This window comes from Phyllostomus hastatus, unplaced genomic scaffold (genome assembly GCF_019186645.2).
Source record: "Phyllostomus hastatus isolate PE091 unplaced genomic scaffold, TTU_PhHast_1.1 phas_contig_495, whole genome shotgun sequence".
Taxonomy (NCBI): domain Eukaryota; kingdom Metazoa; phylum Chordata; class Mammalia; order Chiroptera; family Phyllostomidae; genus Phyllostomus; species Phyllostomus hastatus.
The window spans coordinates 246,555-267,894 of NW_025333895.1; the positions used below are offsets into that span (position 1 = coordinate 246,555).

Consider the following 21,340-nt stretch of genomic DNA (forward strand, 5'->3'; position numbering starts at 1 on the left):
AACCAAGACTACCTTACCCAGAAAGGCTATCATTTAAAATCAAAGGAGAAATAAGGATCTTCTCAGATGAGAAAAAGCTAAAGGAATTTGTTAATGCTAAACCAGTACTGCAATAAATATTATAGAGTTTGATTTAAGAAGAAGGCCCTGGCTGGTGTAGCTCAGTGGACTGAACATGGGCTGTGAACCAAAGGGTCGCCAGTTTGATTCCCAGTCAGGGCACATGCCTGGGTTGTTGGCCAGGTCCCCAGTGGGGACCAAGTGAGAAGCAACCACACATTGATGTTTCTCTCCCTCTCTTTCTCCCTCCCTACCCCTCCCTCTAAATAAATAAATTAAATCTTTAAGAAGAAGAACAACAACAACAACAGAGGAAAACAGTTTACAGTAAAATGGCACTAAATACATATCTATCAATAATCACCTTAAATGTAAATGGCTTAAATGCTCCAAATAAAAGACCTAGGGTAGCTTAACGGATAAGAAAATAAGACCCATATATATATGCTACCTCGAAGAGACCCACTTCAGATTGAAAGGTACACAGAGACTAAAAATAAAAGGATGGAAAAAAATATTTCATGGAAAAGGAAAGGGGAAAAAATCTGGGGTTGCAATATTTACATCTGACAAACTAGACTTTAAAACCAAGGATACAGTAAGAGTCAAAGAAGGATACTATGTAATGATACTCCAAAACAAAAGGATATGACCCTAGTAAACATTTATGCACCCCATGTAGAGACCCTAAATGTGTGAAGCAAATCTTGATAGATACAAGGGGACAGATCAACAGAAATACAATCATAGTGGGGGATTTTAACACCACATTGAGATCAATGGATAGATCTTTGGGACAGAAAATCAACAAGGAGAGCGCAGCCTTAAATGGCCCACTAGATCAAATGGATTTAATTGATCTCTCCAGAGCATTTCACCCCACAGCAGCAGAATATACATACTTTTCAAGTGCACATGGAACATTTTCTAGGATAGATCCCATGTTAGGATGCAAACCAAGTCTCAATAATTTGAGTAGATTAAAATAATATCAAACATCTTCTCTGCCCACAATGCTATGAAACTAGCAATCAATCACGAGAACACTGAAAAACACACAAAGACATGTAAGCTAAATAACATGTTATTAAACAATGAATAGGTCAATAAGAGCAAGGAAGAAACCAAAAGTTACCATGGAACAAATGAGAACACAACAATCCAAAATTTGTGGGGTGCAGGGAAAAAAATTCTAAGAGGGAAATTCATAGCATTATAGTTCTATTTCAAAAAAAGGAAGGAAGGAAGGAAGGAAGGAAGGAAGGAAGGAAGGAAGGAAGGGCTCAAATAAACAATCTAACTTTACAACAAAAGAAACTGAAAAGAACAACAAACAAAGCCCAAAGAAAGTAGAAGGGAGGAAATAATAAAGACCAGAGCAGAAATAAACAAAAGTCTTAAAAATGATACAAAATTTCAATGAATTTAAAAGCTGGTTCTTTGAAAAGATAAACCAGATTGACAATCTTTAACTAGACTCATCAAGAAAAAAAGAGAGATGACCCAAATAAAAAAAAATCAGAATGAAAGAGGAGAAATAACAACTGACACCAAAGAAATACAAAGGATTGTAAGAAAATATTAGGAACAACTATATGCCAACAAACTGGACAACCTGGACAAAATGGATAAATTCCTAGAAACATGCAATCTTCCAAAACTAAATCAGGAAGAATCTGAGGATCTTAATAGACAGATTATAGTTAGTGAAACTGAAGCAATAATAAAAAAAAAAAACCTCCCAACAAACAAAAGCCCTGGACTTAATGGCTTTGCAGGTGATCTTTATCAAACATCCCAAGAAGGCTAACACCTCTGCCTCTCAAACTATTACAAAAAATTCAAGAGGAGGGAAGGCTTCCAAGCTCATTTTACGAGGCCAGCATTTCCTAATCCTAAAACTGATAAAGACACAACAACAAAAAAAGAAAATTATAGACCAATGTTCACATAGATCATATTCCAGGAATGCAAGGTTGGTACAACATTTGCAAATCAGTAAATGTAATTCACCACATAAACAAAATGAAGGATAAAACCCACATGATATGATCATATCAATAGATGCAGGAAAAGCATTTGATAAAATTCAGAACCCATTTATAATAAAAACTCTCAGCAAAGTGTGACTAGAGGGAATATACCTAAATATAATAAAGGTCATATATGACCAACCCACTGCCAGCATCATACTCAATGGGAAATAACTACAAGCATTCCCCTAGAGATCATGAAGACAGGGACATCTGCTTTCATTTCTCTTATTCAACATAGTACTGGAAGTCCTAGCTGCAGCAATCTGACAAGAAGAAGAAATAAAAGGAGTTCAAATTGGAAAGGAAGAAATAAAGCTGTCTTTATGTGAAGGTGACATGATACTATACATAGAGGACCCCAAAGATTCCACCACGAAACTAGGAGGACCAATAAATAAATTCAGCAAAATAGCAGGATACAAAATTAATATCCAGATATTAGTTGCATTTCATATGCCAATAATGAACTAACAAAAAGAGAAATTAAGAAAACAATCCCATTCACAACTGCTTCAAAAAGAATAAGACGCCTAGGAATAAACCTAACCAATGATGTAAAAGACCTATACTTGGAAAATAATAACACACAAAAGAAAGAAATTGAAGAAGATACAAATAAATGGAAGCACATACCATGTTCATGGATTGAAAGAATTAACATTATTCAAAAGTCTGTATTACCCAAAGCAATCTACACACTCAACGTAATTCCTATCAAGATTCCAATGATGTACACCAGAGAACTAGAACAAATATTTCAAAAATTTATGTGGAACCACAAAAGGCCCACAGTAACAGTGATCCTGAGAAAGAACAAAGTTGGAAGAATCATGCTACCTAATATCAAACTATACTATAAGGGTGTATTAATCAAAACAGCATGGTACTGACATAAAAACAGACACATAGATCAATGGAACAGAATAGAGAGCCCAGAAACAAACCCACCCCTTTATAGTCAATTAATATTCAACAGAGGAAGCAAACACATAAAATGGGATAAAGATAGTTTATTCAATTAATGGTGTGGGAAAATTGGACAGATATATGAAGAAAAATAAAACTAGACTGCCTTCTTGTACTACACACAAGAATAAACTCAAATGGATTAAAAACTTAAATGGTAGGCCCAAAATCATAAAACTTGTAGAAAAAAACATAGGCAGCAAAATCTTGGACATTATTTGTAGCAATATTTGATCAGATATATCTCCCCGGGCAAGGGAAACAAAAGAAAAAAAAATAAACAAATGTGACCATATAAAACTAAAAAGTTTTTGCACAGCAAAGGAAAACATCAACAAAATAAAAAGACAATCCACAGAATGGGAGAACATATTCACTGATACATTTGATACAGGGTCAATATCCAAAACCTATAAAGTACTTACAAAACTCAACACCAAAACAACAAACAACCCAATTAAAAAATGGGCAAAGGACCTGAATAGTCACTTCTCCAAAGAGGAGATATAGATGGCCAATAGACATATGAAAAGATGCTCAATGTCACTTATTCATCTAAAACCACAATGAGATATCATCTCACACCTATTAGAATGGCTATCATCAATAAATCAACAAACAACAAGTGCTGGTAAAGATGTGGAGGAACGGGAACCCTTTTGCACTGTTGGTAGGAATACAGATTGGTGCAGCCACTGTGGAAAGCAGTATGAAGATACCTCAAAAATTTATCATGGATCTGCCTTTTGACCCAGTGAACCCACTTTTAGAAATATATCCAAAGGACCCCAAAACACTAATTTAAAAGAATATAAGCACCCCTGTGTTCATTGCAGCATTATTTACAATCATCAAATTATGGAAACAGCCTAAGTGTCCATCAGTAGATGAGTGGATAAAACAACTATGGGACATTTATATACTGGAATACTACTTGGCCATAAAAAAAGAAAATTTTACCCTTTGTGACCATATGGATGGACCTGGAGAACATTATGCTGAGTCAAACAAGCCAGTCAGAGAAAGAGAAATACCACATGATTTCAGACATATGTAGAATCAAATAAATAAAATGAATCAATAAGCAAAACAGAGACAGCCTCATAGAAAGAGAACAGGATGACAGCTAAGGGGGTGGAGGGTTAGAGGTTAGAGGGAATGAGCAAAAAGGAAAAAGGACTCATGGTCTTGGGGATGTGAATCAACTAAGACCCCTTTAGGCACAATTGCTAGTACAAGAGTCCCCACTTATCTGTGGGGGATATGTTCCAAGACCCCCAGTGGATGCCTGAAACCTCAGATAGTACCAAACCCTATATATACTGTTTTTTCCTATATATACATACCTATTATAAGGCTTAATTTATAAATTAGGCACAGTGAGAGATTAACAACAATAAAATGGAAAAATTCTGACAATATACTCTGATAAAAGTTGTGTAAATGTGGTCTTTCAAAATATCTTATTGTCTCACCTTTCTTGTGATGATGTGAGATGATAAAACACAACCACTCCTGAATCTGTGAAACCATCCCTTACTTGTCGTAAACAGCTTGGCGTCCGCTGTTCCAGGAGATCCCCTGCTGAAGTCTTCATATAGGCTCAATGCTTCCTGGTGCAACACACTACCCTCAATCAGAATAGGTTTTCTGTTCATATTTCCCACCCACAAATTAAATGCCTTTCCATCTTAAGTACTTATCATACCTTGTGGCCATAACTTTTTCAGTTTGAGGTGCAACAAAACTAGCACACATTTTTTTCCTTCTTCAGAAATTCATAGAAGATCCACTCTTACTGTAGACCTTAGCAACCTCAGCATGATTTTTTCTTCTCTTATTAACTTTAGAATTTTCAATTAAAGGAAGCACTTATGGTCTCTCTTTGGCATATCCAAATGGCTGGCATCCCTACTCTTGCACTTTGGACAAACTAGGGCTTACTTGAACAGAAACACTGAAATATCATGATGACAGATCTGATAACCAAAACAGCTACTAAGTGACTAGCAGGGCATTTTAGCACATGCAGCGTAGATGCACGGGACAGACCAAGAGATGATTCATGTACCCGGTGGGATGGAACAGAATGGTGTGAGATTTTATCACACTACTCAGAATGGGATGTGATTTAAAACTTTTGAATTGTTTATTTCTGGAATTTTCCATTTTATATTTTCAGACCATGGTTTACCTTGGGTAACTGAAATTTCAGAAAAGAACATCTACTGTATATATCAGTCTAAACCCTCTGGAGTGTCATTGGGTAGTATCTGTTAATATATTCCCTGTGAATCAGCATTTTCATCCCTTTCATTACTTTCATTCCACTTCAGAAAATTGAACATATATATCTGTAAAATTCTGTAAATATTGTATAAAAGATATTTACAAGAATATTCACAGCAGCCCTATTCAAACTAGTCCAAAACTGGAAAAAACTTAAATACCCATCCACATTATAATGGATTAAAAATTGTGGTATATTTACATAATAGAACAGAATGAAAATAAATAAACCAAATACATACTAAGCACTGATAAATCTCACAAACAAAATGGTGAGCAAAATATATATATCAGACAAAATGGATAAACTGGTCCACATTAAATTTAAGAATTTCTGTTCTACAAAAGACACTGGTTGCACTTGATGAGGATAATAACACACAAAAGGGTTAAAATATCGGCTAAGATTCTTGGACTAAGACAATGTCAAGTTCAGATGAGAAAAGAGATGTCTCATTCCCATTGTCTCCATCTGTTGACCCAAGTTCTTCCTCTCAGCCACAGATGGAAGTGAACAGGGCAACAGTGGCAGGCTCAGAGTGGTGCCTGATGAGGTGATAAACTAGGGGAACATTCTCTGAGCATCTGCAAGTAGAACAGGAATCCCACTTGAAAACAGCAGTGCCCTCTCCCTTCTCTTTAGGGATTCAGAAACATTTAGTTTCTGTTTCCACTAATGAGAACCCTGGGGCCTCCAAAACTACTAAATATTCTCAACATGAGCCCCCTCTGGCCCTCTTGGTTCATTTATTATGGCCTCAGGAACCAACTGCACAGTTGCCTACACTTCTATCCAATAAGGGGAAGAAGCAGAGCCTCTAGAGAGGACTGTGATGTGAATCTGCCATTGTCCAAAGGGAAAGTGTTAAGGCTGTAGAACCTCACTGCTCAGTAACATCTGAGATTGACTGAGATCAGCTGGGTAAGTACTGAGTCAGACCAGGGTTCTAGTCTGGACTTTTCTGCTTGCCAGCTGCCTCATTTGGGACAAATCACTTCACCTCTTTATACTTTAGTTTCATATTTGAAAAACAGAGAGCTCACCTTATAAGATAGTGAAAATACAATAAGGTAAGGTAAGTAAAGCACTTTTCACACAGTGCCTGGCAGGATGTTAACAGCCAATACTTGTTGACTCTTCTTGCAGTTGCTACTATTATTGTTGTGATGTTTTGTAATTTGCCCAGAGTTAATAGATGACAGGGGCAGGATCAACACCCAGGTTTGTCTTACCCCAGGGTCTGCACGCATGAGCACTATGTCATTCTTTCTCTTTCTATGGAGGAAAAGACTCAAGAGAATGAAACTACACTGGAAAATTATGAGTCAGCTACTCTGTCTTTCTGAAATGCCACATCTCTTGACTCTTCCTTTCTCCGACTTCGTTCCAATGTTCACGGTGCAGATATATCTGTGCAGAATAGTTTGTTCCTTTTAACAAGGGTTTTGCAAGGATGTGGTGGTTAGGAGACTGCCCAACTCTACCTGAACTTCAAATCCTACATGAACTTTTATCTTCAGAGCCCAAAACTAACTGGCTGAACTCTCTATATCACTAACTCCAAGTTTGGAAAAGAAAACCCACCTGACCCTGTTTGAATCAGCTGATTCCATGGTACCATCACCTGTGGCCAGAGAGCCTAGGTCATATTTCATGCAACTTATCATCCTGCTCACTATTACCAGCCACACTGGTCTTCCTGTACCACCCAGACCCTTTTACCACCTTGGGACATTCATATATGCTGAAAAGTTCATATTCCTACTCTCCTTTCTTCTATTCATGATGTAGCTAATTACTAATCCCGGTATTGAATTATATTGAACTTCCTCAAAGAAATTTTCCCTGAGCTCTATAATCTAGATTAGGTCCTTCAATTATACTTTCTCAGTGATATCACTGTATCTCTCCTTTTCAATACTAATCAGAGATTTCTATGTGTTCACTTGTTTAATTGCTTATTGTCAGTCTCCCAAACTAGCCTCTAAGCACAGGAACTGTGCCTTATTTGATTAACTTTAAATATCCAGTGCCTACAAGCATTCCTGGCATAAGGAATATTTGAATAGGTGAAAAATGACAAACGTGGCTCCCTAGGCCCACTATGGGGGCAGCTAAAGGATGGATTGACTGCACGGTTACGTTCCCAAAGTAGCTGACAAATATCTATAGTTTCCATGAGAAAATAACGGTCTGCCTGCTTTAGGAAGTGGAATTGCATAATGGACTAAGTTCCAGGTTTGGTAGAAGAGAAACCTTAGTTTGAATATCTACTTGTCCTCTTATTAGCTACATGATTTTAAACTGGTCGGTTAGTCTCTCGGAGCTCTCTGTTTCCTGACCTGAAAATGTAAGATAAATATGGCACATAGGTTGTATGGATTAGTTGGCAGACCATCACTGGAACACAATAAACACATCATAAGTGATTTCTAAATCTGCAATCCTGCAAGTGGCCCCTGAAGCCTTTGCCTTTTTCCTTCTCTCACTATCTGCGATAACACAGAAACATCCACATCTTTGGCTCCTCTCCTTTTAGTCCCCTAATGTTTCCAGGACATTCCTGGGACTCTGCCATTTGAGAAATATTCTAGAGATCATTTCTCTGATTCTTTCAGCTATCCAATTTTTGAACAGCACCTGTTGATAAAGGAAATGACCTAATTCTTCCTTTTTCACTTCAGAGAATTTCACTATTTGTACCTCTATGGGTGCAGCAGGAGGAGTGGAAACCTTTTACTTTAGAGCCCAGAGCCACCACTTATGGCTCCTTGAGCAAGTCACTAAGCTCTCTAAAACACAGTCCAAATTCACTCTGAATCCCCTATGTGTTTCCTTACTCCCTGTTTGCATTCTCACCCCTACAGTCCTTCTCTCCACAGTAGTAGAATGATCTTTCCATACCATAAGTCAGATAGTGGCTGTCTACTGCTTAAACACACACCCATGCCCACAGTTTTCCGTACTGAGAATGTGCATCTCTGGTCACATGGGATCTGCTCCTGCCTGCCTCCTCAATCTCCTCTCCTACCACTCTCCTTTGCTCACCACACTTCAGCCACACTTGTCTTCTGCTTCTCCAAATGCCTGTGTTCATCCCATGTTTGCATTTACTGTTCCTTGTATCTGAAACACTCTTCCACCCAGTTCTTTGGTGGTGCCTACTTATCTATTCCTTCATAGTGAGTTTTTTGCTGATAACAAATTTGAAGTAATCTGCTAGTCATCACTATATTTTGTTTTTATTTTAGCACTTTTTTGTTTGTGTGCTTATGGATGACTCCTCTCATGTGAATACTATTTACACAAGGGCAGAAACCTTACTGTATCTGTTACCATTGCTTCTTTGGTACTTATAGCAGGGACTGACACATACTAAATACTCATTGAATGTGGAATGAATAAATGAATTAGTTTGGGGTGCCTCATTCATTAAAGTCAGATCAGTGAAGACTATAAAATCAAAGACTCTAAAATCAGAATATCCAGATTTAAACTTTACCTCTGTCTCTTTCTAGGAGACTCTCTGTTCCTTCATCAATAAAGTGAACATAATAATTACTCATAGAGTTAAGTTTTGGTCAGACCATGAATAGCTATTAACATCCTGATTCCATCCTTATTTTATGCCTTTGTTTTCATCAAGACAACATTAGGGCAAGAAAAATTTTTGAAGCTCCATCCTCCATTGTATTCCTTAGTTATACCAGCAGCATGAAACCAGGAAACCACACATTCAGTGTCTCCGAATTCCTCCTTCTGGGCCTGTCTGAGCAGCAGGGACAGCAGCCTCTCCTCTTTGGCATCTTCCTGAGTATGTACCTGGTCACCCTGGTGGGGAATGTTGTCATCATCCTGGCCATTGGATCTGATCCGCACCTTTACACCCCCATGTACTTTTTCCTGGCCAACTTCTCCCTCACAGACCTGTGTTTATCATCTACCACGGTCCCTAGGATGCTGGCGAACATCCTGGCCCACAGGCACACCATCACCTATGCTGCATGCCTCTCTCAGATCTACTTCTTCCTATGGTTCATTGGTTTAGATGTTTTCCTCCTGGCGGTGATGGCATATGACCGGCTTGTGGCTATCTGCCACCCGCTTCGCTACGCTCTGGTCATGAGTCCCAGATGCTGTATCCTGCTGGTGATCACATCCCTAATCCTCTCTCATTCATACTCTCTAACCCACACCATTCTCCTGGCTCAACTATCCTTCTGCGCAGACAACATCATCCCTCACTTCTTTTGTGACCTTCTTCCCCTGTTGCAACTCTCCTGTTCCAATACTTATGTCAACCAATGTGTGCTGATATACTGGGGAGGGGCATTAACCATCCTGATCCCCTTGCTAATCATAATTTCTTATATCCGCATTGTGGCTGCTATTGTGAGAATCCCATCAGCAAGTGGGAAGTGGAAGGCCTTCTCCACTTGCGGCTCCCACCTCTCAGCAGTGTGCTTGTTCTATGTGTCTGCCATTGGGGTGTACTTCATTCCCTCCACTGATGATTCTGCCAGCAAGGACAGGATTGCAGCTGTGATGTATGCTGTGGTGACTCCCCTGCTGAACCCATTCATCTACAGCCTGAGAAATAAAGACATGAAGAGTGCCCTGGGGAGACTTCTAAGCCGAAGGGCACTGTGATCTCTGTGAGGCCAGAGACATCATTTGGGGAATTCAGGGGAAATCAGCTTATAGAGTTATCTTGGTATCTATAGCCACTTGCTAGCTTTCTAATCTAGAGCAAATTAAATAACTTCATTGGGCCACAATTTCCTCACCCATTACAGGAGGTAACAAGCTATTCTCTATCATGCAGTAATTTGGAAAGGGTTAGAAGAAAAACTATCTATATAAATATGTAAATGTATTTGTTCCAGGTCTTATGGGTAGATCTTCATTACCTTCAACAATATTCAGTATGTATCTCTGAAGTAAATATTTGCATTGCACAGAAGAAAAAACAAAGGTTCAAAAGGGTTCAATTATTTGCCTGAAGTCACACAGCTAATAAGAAGCAAAGCTAGAATTTGAACACAGATAACTGATTCCAAAATGCATACATTTAATAGCTACTCTATGCCTAAATAGACGAATCCACATGTTCCTCTCAATTACTAGCTTTCTTTTTTTCTCGATTCCCTCACACTGTTCACATACACAGTTCAAATCAATAACTTCTTCCAACACTAGCGAATGATTTGAAGATGAGGCAAGGCAAATAAGAAACTAGGGGATGGAAGAGTAAATAGATTTGGAGATTCTGGTGTCCCCCATTAGGAAGCATGCCCCCCCCTTGTCTCTGGTTAGATATTCTGAAATGACTTAGGAATCAAACCACATGATCAGAGAGAAGGATGCCTAGGCCACATTATTTGGGGTTCTCCCCAAGTTTATCCTAATAAACCTTCATTCTTCAGCACTATTCCAAAAGTCTATGTTTAGATCTATTTTAAAAGATAACTGTATTGAAACAGTATGGTGGTCACCAGAGAGAATGAGGTAGAGGAAGAAAAAAGGAGGGTAAAGGGAGTCAAATATAAGATGATGGAAGGAGACCTGCTTTGGGTGGTGGACATACAATGCTATACACAGATGATGTATGGTAGAGTTATACACTTCAAAACCTGTAAAAGGTGGGGCAAAAGTAGGTTTACAGTTGTTTGTATAAAAAATAATACAACAATTAATAAGTAATAAATAACTAGGGTACTCACAACTGTAAACCCACTTTTGTACCACCCTGTATAATCTCATCAATGTCACCCCAATACATTTAACAAAATTGTTTAAAAAGATAACTATTAATTTTATTATTGCATCTTTCCCAGGGATGCTGCTAAGGATATATCCTAACAACCCACAGAGGAAAAATCCACAGAGGATTTTTCAATAACCCACAGGAGAAGTTTTAGAAACTGCACTGCACTCTATTGATTTCTTCCCTATATAATTATGACTCTACAGAGCTCCCGCTGACATATTCAGGTTTTTAAAATAGTTTTTTTAATGAAAATAAGACATATGCTGGAGTCAAAAATACCTGGGCTATTGTGTTAGATCTACCATTCACAGCTTGTATGACCTTCAGCAAGTTATCAACATCCTGGAGTCTCAGTTTCAAAATATAAACAAGTGAATAGTAATAGTAATGACAGTAATTATCATCTAAGGCTGTTGGGAGAATTCAAAAAGATAACACATCCAAAGTCCTTAGCAGAGAGTCAATACATATGCTGTAATATGCAAATACTGTTTAAAACACAAATCATACCCAATTTTCTCTTCTTTTTCCTCTCCTCTTCCTTCTCATACTTTTCCTTCCCTTCTCTTCCTTTCCACCCCCTCTCAGAGAGAAGCTTGAGTTTTGTCATTTTATTTTTTTATTTTATAAAAGATTTCATTTGTTCATTTTTTTAGAGAGAGGGGAGGGAGGGAAAAAGGGAGAGAAACATTGATGTGTGAGAGAAACACTGACTGCCTGCCTCTCACATGCCCCCAACTGGGAACCTGACTTGCAACCCAGGCCCTGGGAATGTGCCCTGACTGGGAATCAAACCAGTGACCTTGTGGTTTGTATGCCGACACTTAATCCACTGAGCCACACCAGCAAGGGCAACATTTGCCATTTAAAATGCACAAGATGACATGCACACCCTAACCTTTTCCTAGTGAGTGAAACTCTGGTATCAGGAAACTGCCTGCAACTTTAATAAGTGTTCTGAGACAAACAGGTTGCCACTTGTCATACAAGTACTAGAAGGAAACCTGGTAAACGCCTCTACAATTTCAGTGAAGAAAACATCTTTCATTCAAAATCAAGAGGTAATGAAATTTTGATTAATTTGACGATATAATTTAAAACTTTTCATGGCAAAGAAACACTATAAACAAAGTAACAACTGACACACTATAAAAGATATTTTCAATATATATTACAAAAAAAAGACAAACATTGCTTTAACCAAGAGACCAAAACAAACATCAATATTAATAAAACATGCCAATGCTATTTATGTCCTGATATGATATAATAAAGATATAATTTCACTTTCATGATATGTCAAAATGCTATAATCTGAGTTCAGTCAGGTAGAAACATCTGACAACCCCAAACTGAGGGACATTCTACAAAATAGCTAACTGTCCAGGGCTCTTCAAATGTGCCAAGGTCATAAAAGGCAGAAGAGCTACACAAAATTAAAGGAAATTTTAACAGTGAGAGGCACTGTGTGATCTTCGACTGGATCCTCGACTTGAAAAAGGACATGACTGGCAAGTGACACAATTTAAATGAGGTCTGTTGATTACTTAATAGAATTTTATCAATAACACTTTGATGTGGTAATTGCATTTAGTAATTGAGGAAGCTTGTTTTAAAGTAGATAAGAATGCTTTTTACTATTCTTTCAGTATTTTGCAAATCTAAAATTATTTCATAATAAATGTAAAAAAGTAAAAACAAAAGCTTTTTAAGAAACCAATAACAATGAAATATGTGGAAAGCTATAAATATTTTAGTTTATTTTTATTGTATTTCTTTTTCATTAAATGTATTTTATTGATTATGTATTACAGTTGTCCCACTTTTTTCTCCCATTTATCCTCCTCCACAAGGTACTCCCATTCCATAAGCAATCCCACCAATACCCTCACAGAAGTGATGGATGGTGCTGCCTCCACAGAAAGAAAGCTTAGCCATGAGCAGGGTGTGTAAGAGGGCAGTGAGGCTAGAGAGAACCCAGCATGCTATGAGAAGGAGCACAAACATAAGAGGACTCATGAGTGTGGAGCAGTAAAGGGGCTTGCAGATTGTGGACATAGCAGTCATAGGCCATCACCCCCAAGGTGTCCGACCTTTTGGCGTCTCTGGGCCACACTGTAAAAAGAAGAGTTGTCTTGGGCCACACATTAAATACATAAACACTATCAAAAACTGATGAGCAAAGAAAAAGTTTTAAGTAAATTTATGATTTTTTGTTGGGCTGCATTCATAGTTCCTGCATGCAGCCGGCAGGCCATGGGCTGGACACCCCTGCAGGCCAAGAGGAAGTAGTCATCTAGTGCACCAATTATCATGAAAAACTGCACCTGGGCCAAGCCCCCACCATATGATATGGTCTGACTATGTGTCTGGATGTTTGCCAACATCTTAGGGATTGTGGTGGAAGAAAAGGAGGCATCAGCAAAAGAGAGGTTGGCCAGGAAGAAGTACATGGGGGTGTGAAGGTAAAGGTCAAAGCCGATGGCCAGGATGAGCAGGTTCCCCAACAGAGGGATCAGGTACATGCCCAGGAAGATGCCAAATAGGAGAGGCTACTGCTCTGGGCTCTTGGAGAGGCCCAATAGGAGGAATTCAGTGACAATGGACTGGTTGATTCTATCCCTGCCACCACTCTTTACAGATAGAGAAAAAAGAGATATAGAAAACTTGCCAGAAAAGTAATGCTTGTGGCCCTCAATGATATAGTCATATTTTATTCAGGAGATTAGACTATGCAGGTCCCTACACCCTCCCTCCTGGGTCTCCCCTAACTCTTCCCTACTCCTCAATTTACCTGGTAAAGGAGAGTAAGCAAGCAGAGAGATTAAAACACAATAGCAAAGTGGTAGATATTAGTGGGAATGTGAGTTCCAGGCTACTTCCATTCTTGCTATGTAGCATACAGGCATTAAGAATTGCCATTTGCTGAACCCAAGGCACTATACATTGCAGCATCAAACTGAATACTCTGTGAAGCACATGATTTTATTATCTGATATCACAGATGAGTTACACAAGGCTCAATGATATTAAGTCATTTACACAAAGTCACAAAGAAGAGAGTATATACAGTGTGGACTCTGAAGCTATCTCCCAAGTCCTTGAGCACATTCACCTCTGAGCTTAACCTCTTCCTCACCAGGAGACAGACATAGGTAACTCGAGCTAAGGGAATAGTTCCCACTGCTCATCTCAGAACGTCTGGGCCAGAATACAGAGACGCTAACTGTCTGCCCCTTTCTCGCTGCACCCACCATATTGATCTGGCCCAAACAGCATTCACCACCAAAGGAACCCACCCTGTGCCTGTGTTCTCCCTTTTGGTCTCAGAGGATCAGACTTCAAGCATGCAGGGCTCTTCTTAGCCTATAGCGATTGAGAACGTTGAAAGGACCCAGCCCTGCTGGCTCCGTTGAGCCAGCTATTAGAGCCACAGTCTAGATCGCAGTGGTGGGTGTTAGACATAACTGTGCACATTGTCATAGGACTATTTTTAGGTTCTGGGCCTCTGGAGTGAGATTCCCCTGGCTGATCCTCAGAGACAACATGGAGTAATTGCTCCAGCTGCATACTTTGACTCCCTAGGCCAGCACTCACCCAGGAGCACAGGAGGAGAAAGTGCAGAGTGCATCGGTGGGTTTGCATTTGTGCCCAGGGATGCGTGTGTCTCTCTGATCTTAGTGTGGTGGTTGCTCTGGCGTACCTTCTCAGGAAACTGGAAATTGTGGCAGGAGGAGGCCAAGACCAAAGGTAGAGGTTTGGCTCCAAAACTGGCCAAAAGATTTTCAGGCCCTGCTACCTTGAGAGAAGGGGTGTTGTTAGACTTCTGCGATCCTTGGGATTTCAGGTTGTTGCTATGGGTGATTAGCTTAGACAGCTGATTTCTATCCACTGAAGCAATCCTTGAGAAACTGAAATCAACAAAAAATCTAGGAAATTATAACAATAATATTAAAACTGAGAAATCCCATGAGGATAAGGAAGACGATCATGAGCTGGAAAAGAATGTGGGAGCAGAAAGCTAGGTTGAGAATTGGACTAGGGAAGAAGTCTATTGCTGCTCTGTGAGAGAATATTGGGGGGAAAGTTAATTCAAAGACCCTGACTGTAAGGGTAATAGGGGGAAAAAACCATGGTGTCTTGTAGCACAAACAATTCAGAAAAGTGGCTCTGATGGCTTCTTACACTTACTCCTCCTAAGAGGCCAGAGGACATCATTACCCTGTTGGCTTATGTATAAAAGGGCTGGCAGTGACTGGGGGTCCTCTTAAGTGTCATGGCATATCAGCATGCTAAAAGGCTGCCATCTTACCAGCTTAGGCGCTGGGTCCATAAAGCAAATAAAGCAGCAATGATGGGGGATTTCCCTAATCCTGGTGACAGAGGTCGGATTACCCAGAAGAGGCAGTTTACCAGGGACTGGGTAGAGAAGACTCCTTTTAAGTATGTCCTATAACACTCAAAAAAACAACAATACAGCTAAAAGCTAAAACAGAGGTCCAATATTTGACTTGATTGAAAATTCAAAATCTACTGAAGATTTTATGCAACTAACAAATGAAAGCATGCACTGAATGGCTCTTGCACCTATATAATTCTGGCTTGGAATTACTTTTAATTTCTGCCAAGATATGCCAGTTGGCTGGCATATCTCATGATCCTCAAACTAATATTGAATTCCCTCATATTCTCAAGTAATAACAGGATTCATTTCACTTATGGAAATGGGCATGCCAGGTCCACCCACCCGAACATTCACAGGTTTGTCTCCGATCTTTCTTTTGCTCCACTGGGTGTTCATGGCACAAAGAATTGCCCACGTTGATGCTGCAGTCATTACCGCACATGCCTCACCAAATGGAAAACTTTAGAAGAGGGTCATCAGTTATTGAGGAAAAATGGTATGACACAATGGGTGTATCTCTTTGCTGAGCACCCCAGTGGAGAAGCCCTCACCACTACTGAGCAGACTACCACTAACACTGACACCTGGCAGCTATTCCTCAGGGAGCACCAGCAAATTCTAAGTCTTCCCTGCCCCCTTTACTTAGTCAAGCTCACTGGAGGGCTGCTACCTTTTAATCCTTCAACTGGGACATCCTCGATCAAGGATGGAATACAAGCACATCAGCACAGCTGGCTAAACCCCAGGCAGTCACTTTGGCATTGGAAGATGCCCCGGGAAACAACTGGCCCCAATTACACATCTTCAACAATGGCCATGTGACTTGGTCCAGCCAATGGCAACAATTTCTCATTCAGGTTGTCCTCTTCAGGGTAAAAAGCTCTGGAAATTCCTTGCCTCTCAAATATCTGAGAGAAAGGGAAGTTTGCCTACAAAGGAACAGTAGTCATTAATCAACAGACTTAATAGCTACACTCAATGCACTGAAATATTTTTAATGCATAAACCCAATATTTTATACCCAGCAAGTTGCCATTCGAATGTACAGACATATTATATTCTTAGATATATAAAGACTCAGTAGGTTTGCCACACAGAGACTTATAGAAGAAATATCTACATTAAAATAGGATATAATGCAAGATATATGGAAATTGAAGATGGTCAAATATCTTGATAAAGTTTGGGGTTTTTTAAAGCCTTAAACTAAAAATGAGAGAGCATATTTATTAAATCATAATTAAAATTCATACATATCATTATCAAAAGACAATCGTTCCAATAAAAATGAGCAGACTCTTTTTACACAGAAGATATAGGAGTGATGAAAATGTGCTTAACATCATTAAGAACTGGGGAAGTGTTCATTAAAACCATAATAACACTTCATATGCTCCAGAATAACAAAAATGTTAACTTTAAGATTTCTATTGTGAGAGAACATGTTGTTTTCTGACTTATCTACCCAAGAAAACCAAAGTCTAGAAAGGATAAGTGAACTTCATAAAATCACAGAGCAGGTCACCTGGAGTTTTGGGACTGGGATTGGGCAATGAACCAAGGCTTTTCCCACAATGGGTATTTTAGAGACCAGTATTCCCAGATGTCTCTGCAACTTCCATCAGAAAGCTCTGGGGACTGTGCTGCAAACTGCAGGTAGATAACTTTGTTTTTCCTGGGATCCTAGGCAGGCTGGCTGGCTGACTCAGGACTGAGGATACCCTGCTCTCATTTCTCCTTCCTTAGAGCAGATGAGGGTTCCATGTTCCAGGGTCTTTTATGCCTTAAATATAGGGGAAGATGCTGTCTTTCCATTTGGTCATCAAATACAACTTCTTCAGTCTTGACAAGTGAGAACTGACAACAGGATAGTCAAACAGCTATCTTAACATGAAGAAATAAGGAGCAATTCTTGGCCCAACTCAGGACTGACAGTAAGTTATTGGCTATATGTCCCCTTTTCCAGTTAGTCAGGAGAAGCAGAGTAGTCCATAGTTTCAGGAATCCTGTTTTTGGTATCAGTTGTAGTGCTGAACTGGGACAGAGTACAGCAGCTCTTTGAGATCTGTTTACTCATTCATCAATAAAATAGCTGACTTAATATCCGTTGGTTCCTAAAGGGTGGGGTGGCAAGGTAGCTATGATCCAAAGGACTATTTCCCCAGATTATGAATTTGACCCTCTGGTCCCTGAAACCAGTTTCCTAAAACCTCCATGTACTCCTGAGAGGGGCCTGACATGTGGATGGAGCATGTCAGGCTGTGCTGGCTGTTTTCAAATATGTAAATGCAAGAGAATTGGGGGAACATTTCTCAGCACTGAGAAAGGGCACACGAAGATATGTTTATGTTAAATCTGAGTTCCAAGCATTTATTTTCTCTAGATTCTTTTTAAATTAAAACAAAATAATATTTAGTTCAAATATAAGACATAAACAAACCATGAGTCTAGTATTTGTGAAAATGCACAATCGATTACTAATTCAACATCCACACTTAGCATAAGGTCTCCAGAGTAGGAACTCCTTCTTTCTCTCTGCTGCATAGAATTCCATTGTGTAAATGTACCATAGTTTTTTGATCCACTCATTTACTGATGGGGACTCAGGTTGCTTCCAGCACTTGGCTATAGTAAATTGTGCTGCTATGAACACTGGGGTGCATAGGTTCTTTTGGATTGGTGTTTTGGGGTTCTTAGGGTATAATCCCAACAGTGGTATTGCTGGGTCAAAAGGCAGTTTCATTTTTAGTTTACTGAGGAAATTCCATACTGTTTTCCACAGTGGCTGCACCAGTCTGCATTCCCACCAACAGTGCACTAGGGTTCCCTTTCCTCCACATCCTCTCCAACACTTGTTTGTTGATTTGTTTATGATGGCCATTCTGATCCGTGTGAAGTGGTATCTCATTGTGGTTTTAATTTGCATCTCTCTGAAAGCCAGGCAGTGAGGGACAAATACCAGATGATCTCACCTTTAACTGGAACATAATCAACAAAAGAAAAACGCAAACAAAATATAACCAGAAACACTGAAATTAAGAACAATCTAACAATAGCCAGAGGGGAGGGGGGAGGGAAGAGTGGTCGGAAGGGTTTTCAGGAACTACTATAAAGGCTTACACAGGGACAAAACCAAGGGGGAGGGTGGAAGCAAGGGAGGGAGGTGGGTTTGGACGGGGTGAAGGGGAGTGGTGGGGAGAAAATACAGACAACTACAATTGAACAACAATAAAGTAATTAAAAAAGAAAAAACAACATCAGCAATACACTTTTTTCATTTTCACAATTTTGAACACCTTCTATACTAGAATGTATGCTAGGCAACCTAAGATCTTCATGTAAGAGTCATCTGTTTTATTAACTATCTCTATACATAAAAGGAAATGCTAGTATCTAAACAGTAACACCACAGTTTCATCATAGCTTAAAATGTCATTTTACAGCCCATCCATCCACTGATTTAGTCAACAGATGATTACCAAGTATGTACTAAGAAAAATACCAGATGAATAAAGATGAGTCCCTGGCACTGAGGACACACAGTGTAATGGAGATAAGTAAGAAATTATAAGGCAGTGTAGCAAGTGTTCTACCAGAGACCCATAAACGGGACTGTGGGAGCACAGCGGATAAAGCAATGAACTCTAACGGCCCCAGGTGTTGACACCTGAGCTTCTGCCAGGTGGAGAAAAGGAGACGACTTTCAGGAAGGTGAAACAGCTAAGCACGCGGGCAGGACATGATGAGTTGTTTGAGGACCATAAGTGGATTCATGGGCAAGAATGTTGAGAGGCATGGCATGAAGGGGGAAGTGCCACTGGACAGACTGATGGAGACAGAATCACGAAGGGTTGGTCATGTCATGATAAGAAAAAGCATTGACATTTTCTTGATGTGAGCAACAAGACACCTCTCAACAGCCTATGACATACATTCAGTTATCTCTCTTCACAGAGGGAAACTACAGTTCAGAGAAGCTAAATGAATTATTCAAAGCACATTATTAGGTTTGATATAGAAGGCAAATTAAAATTTTCTTAGTGCAAGCTAGATTTTTTTCTTTATGCTACCTGAATATTCTCCTTGGAAGCACATAAATAAGTCTAATGCAGTGGTTTTAAGTGTATAGATACAGTGGGAATTCCATTTTGGGGGGAGCATAAGAAATGTTCCCCACATGATTGTGACACACTCCTCCTAGCCACCCTTGGCTAGGATGTTAGACCATCTCTCACAATAAAGGTCAAAACCAAAAAACATATCATTTTCCCAGAAGCCAATCATTTTATGTTTTATTACTTTATATGTCTAGAATATCAGAAGAATTCTGAGAATATTAATTCATTTTGTACATTTTCACCTGGGATCAGTGTCACTTTATGCTGTATGTTTCTAGTAACTAATGAGATTCCTGAAGGTTAATTTACCCTTGATCAAGAAAAGTGAAAACTGTAATAAATGTTCATTTATTTATTTGCAATTCTCACTGTAAAGGTGATACAGTTGAATGAATGTAACAGAATATATCACTGTATTTTCTGCTATATGATAAGCTCCTAAATCTGGATCTAGCTGTAGTTGGGGATGGGGGGCGGGGAGAGAGACCAGAAAGGAAAGAATCTGGGCCTCTCATGTAAAAATCATGGTCTGAGGCTGTAGCTTTACCAGTGTAGACATGGGACCTTAACCCAAGCACCGGACCAAAGTGGACTGATTCATATCAATCACACTCAGAAAAGATTGATGTATAAGCCCAAAATATCAAATTTCCTCAATTGCCCTAAACTGTAACTGTCAAATTGAATATTTAAATCTTCTAACATGATGGATGTGTTAATTAACTTGATTGTGGTAATCATTTTACAATGTATCTGTAATTATGTATTAAATATATTAAAACATCACACTGTATACTTAAATATATACAATTTTTATTTGTCAGCTATATCTCAATAAATTTGGAATGAATGCATGAATGAATGAATTTGCTGACAGTGCATTTCCTCTTTATTGAAAATATGCAGGAAGCTGAGCTAGAGGCAGAATGTGGTTTGGTGAACACTGAAAAGCAGCATAGCAGAAGAAAGATCTTAGGCTTCTAACTCAGACAATTTTACGTCAATTCCTAAATGTGTGACCTTGGACAAGTTTCTTAACCCCTCTGAACTTCAGCTTCTACATCTATCTTTAAAGTAAAGATAATCATAGCACCTCTGCACAGAGTTACCACCTAAGAGAATCTAGAGGCCAGCACATGGCTAGTGTTCAGTCAGTGTTCTTAGTATTCTGACTTCTTTGTTGAATCAGAGTAATGGATCTGGATTACATAAACATAATGTCCAGTATTTTCTAGTTATAAGATTCCTGGTGTAGCTTCACTGTGGCTACTATGGAAAATAAAGATATCTGAGTCTCAATAAAAGATCCTCTTCTCACAATAGGGCTAGAAACAAACTAAGGTGTAGTTTGGGGAGATGAAATAAGGATTTGACCTCTTCTATTTAGGTTTGCAGTATATCAATCTAATATCTAAATACAAGAAAACCTTGTGAGAGCAAAGGAGTCAGAGTCTGGAATATACTGTCTAAAACTTAGATTTTTTTTTTAAATTCAGGCAAAGAGGTTCAAACTAGGTGAACAAACACAGGTGAGTGAAGAACACCAATGCTGGCAGAGAAAAAGCAGAAGTAATCCCAGTCATGTTGGAGGGAACTGGGGCAGTATCGCATGTACTTCCTAGAGCCTTTTCTTTGCAAGAGCTGGGAAGATTTTAAAGGGCCTGGATGGACTGGGCTAGGATGAGAAAGTCTTGC

General features: G+C 39.2%; 1 protein-coding gene and 1 pseudogene across 1 annotated transcript; one reads left to right on the forward strand and one right to left on the reverse strand.

The window, feature by feature from the left end:
• The first annotated feature begins 9,066 nt into the window (after window positions 1–9,066).
• On the forward strand, window positions 9,067–10,002 carry LOC123823315 (olfactory receptor 1G1-like). The gene has a single exon (XM_045845904.1). It carries the CDS (start codon window positions 9,067–9,069, stop codon window positions 10,000–10,002), a length of 936 nt encoding a protein of 311 aa, XP_045701860.1.
• A 2,956-nt stretch (window positions 10,003–12,958) lies between these two features.
• LOC123823316 lies at window positions 12,959–15,959 on the reverse strand (annotated as a pseudogene).
• Between the last annotated feature and the right edge of the window lie 5,381 nt (window positions 15,960–21,340).

Excerpts from the sequence above, each read along its gene's own strand:
- LOC123823315 (XM_045845904.1), top strand. The coding sequence starts at position 9,067 with ATGAAACCAGGAAACCACACATTCAGTGTCTCCGAATTCCTCCTTCTG.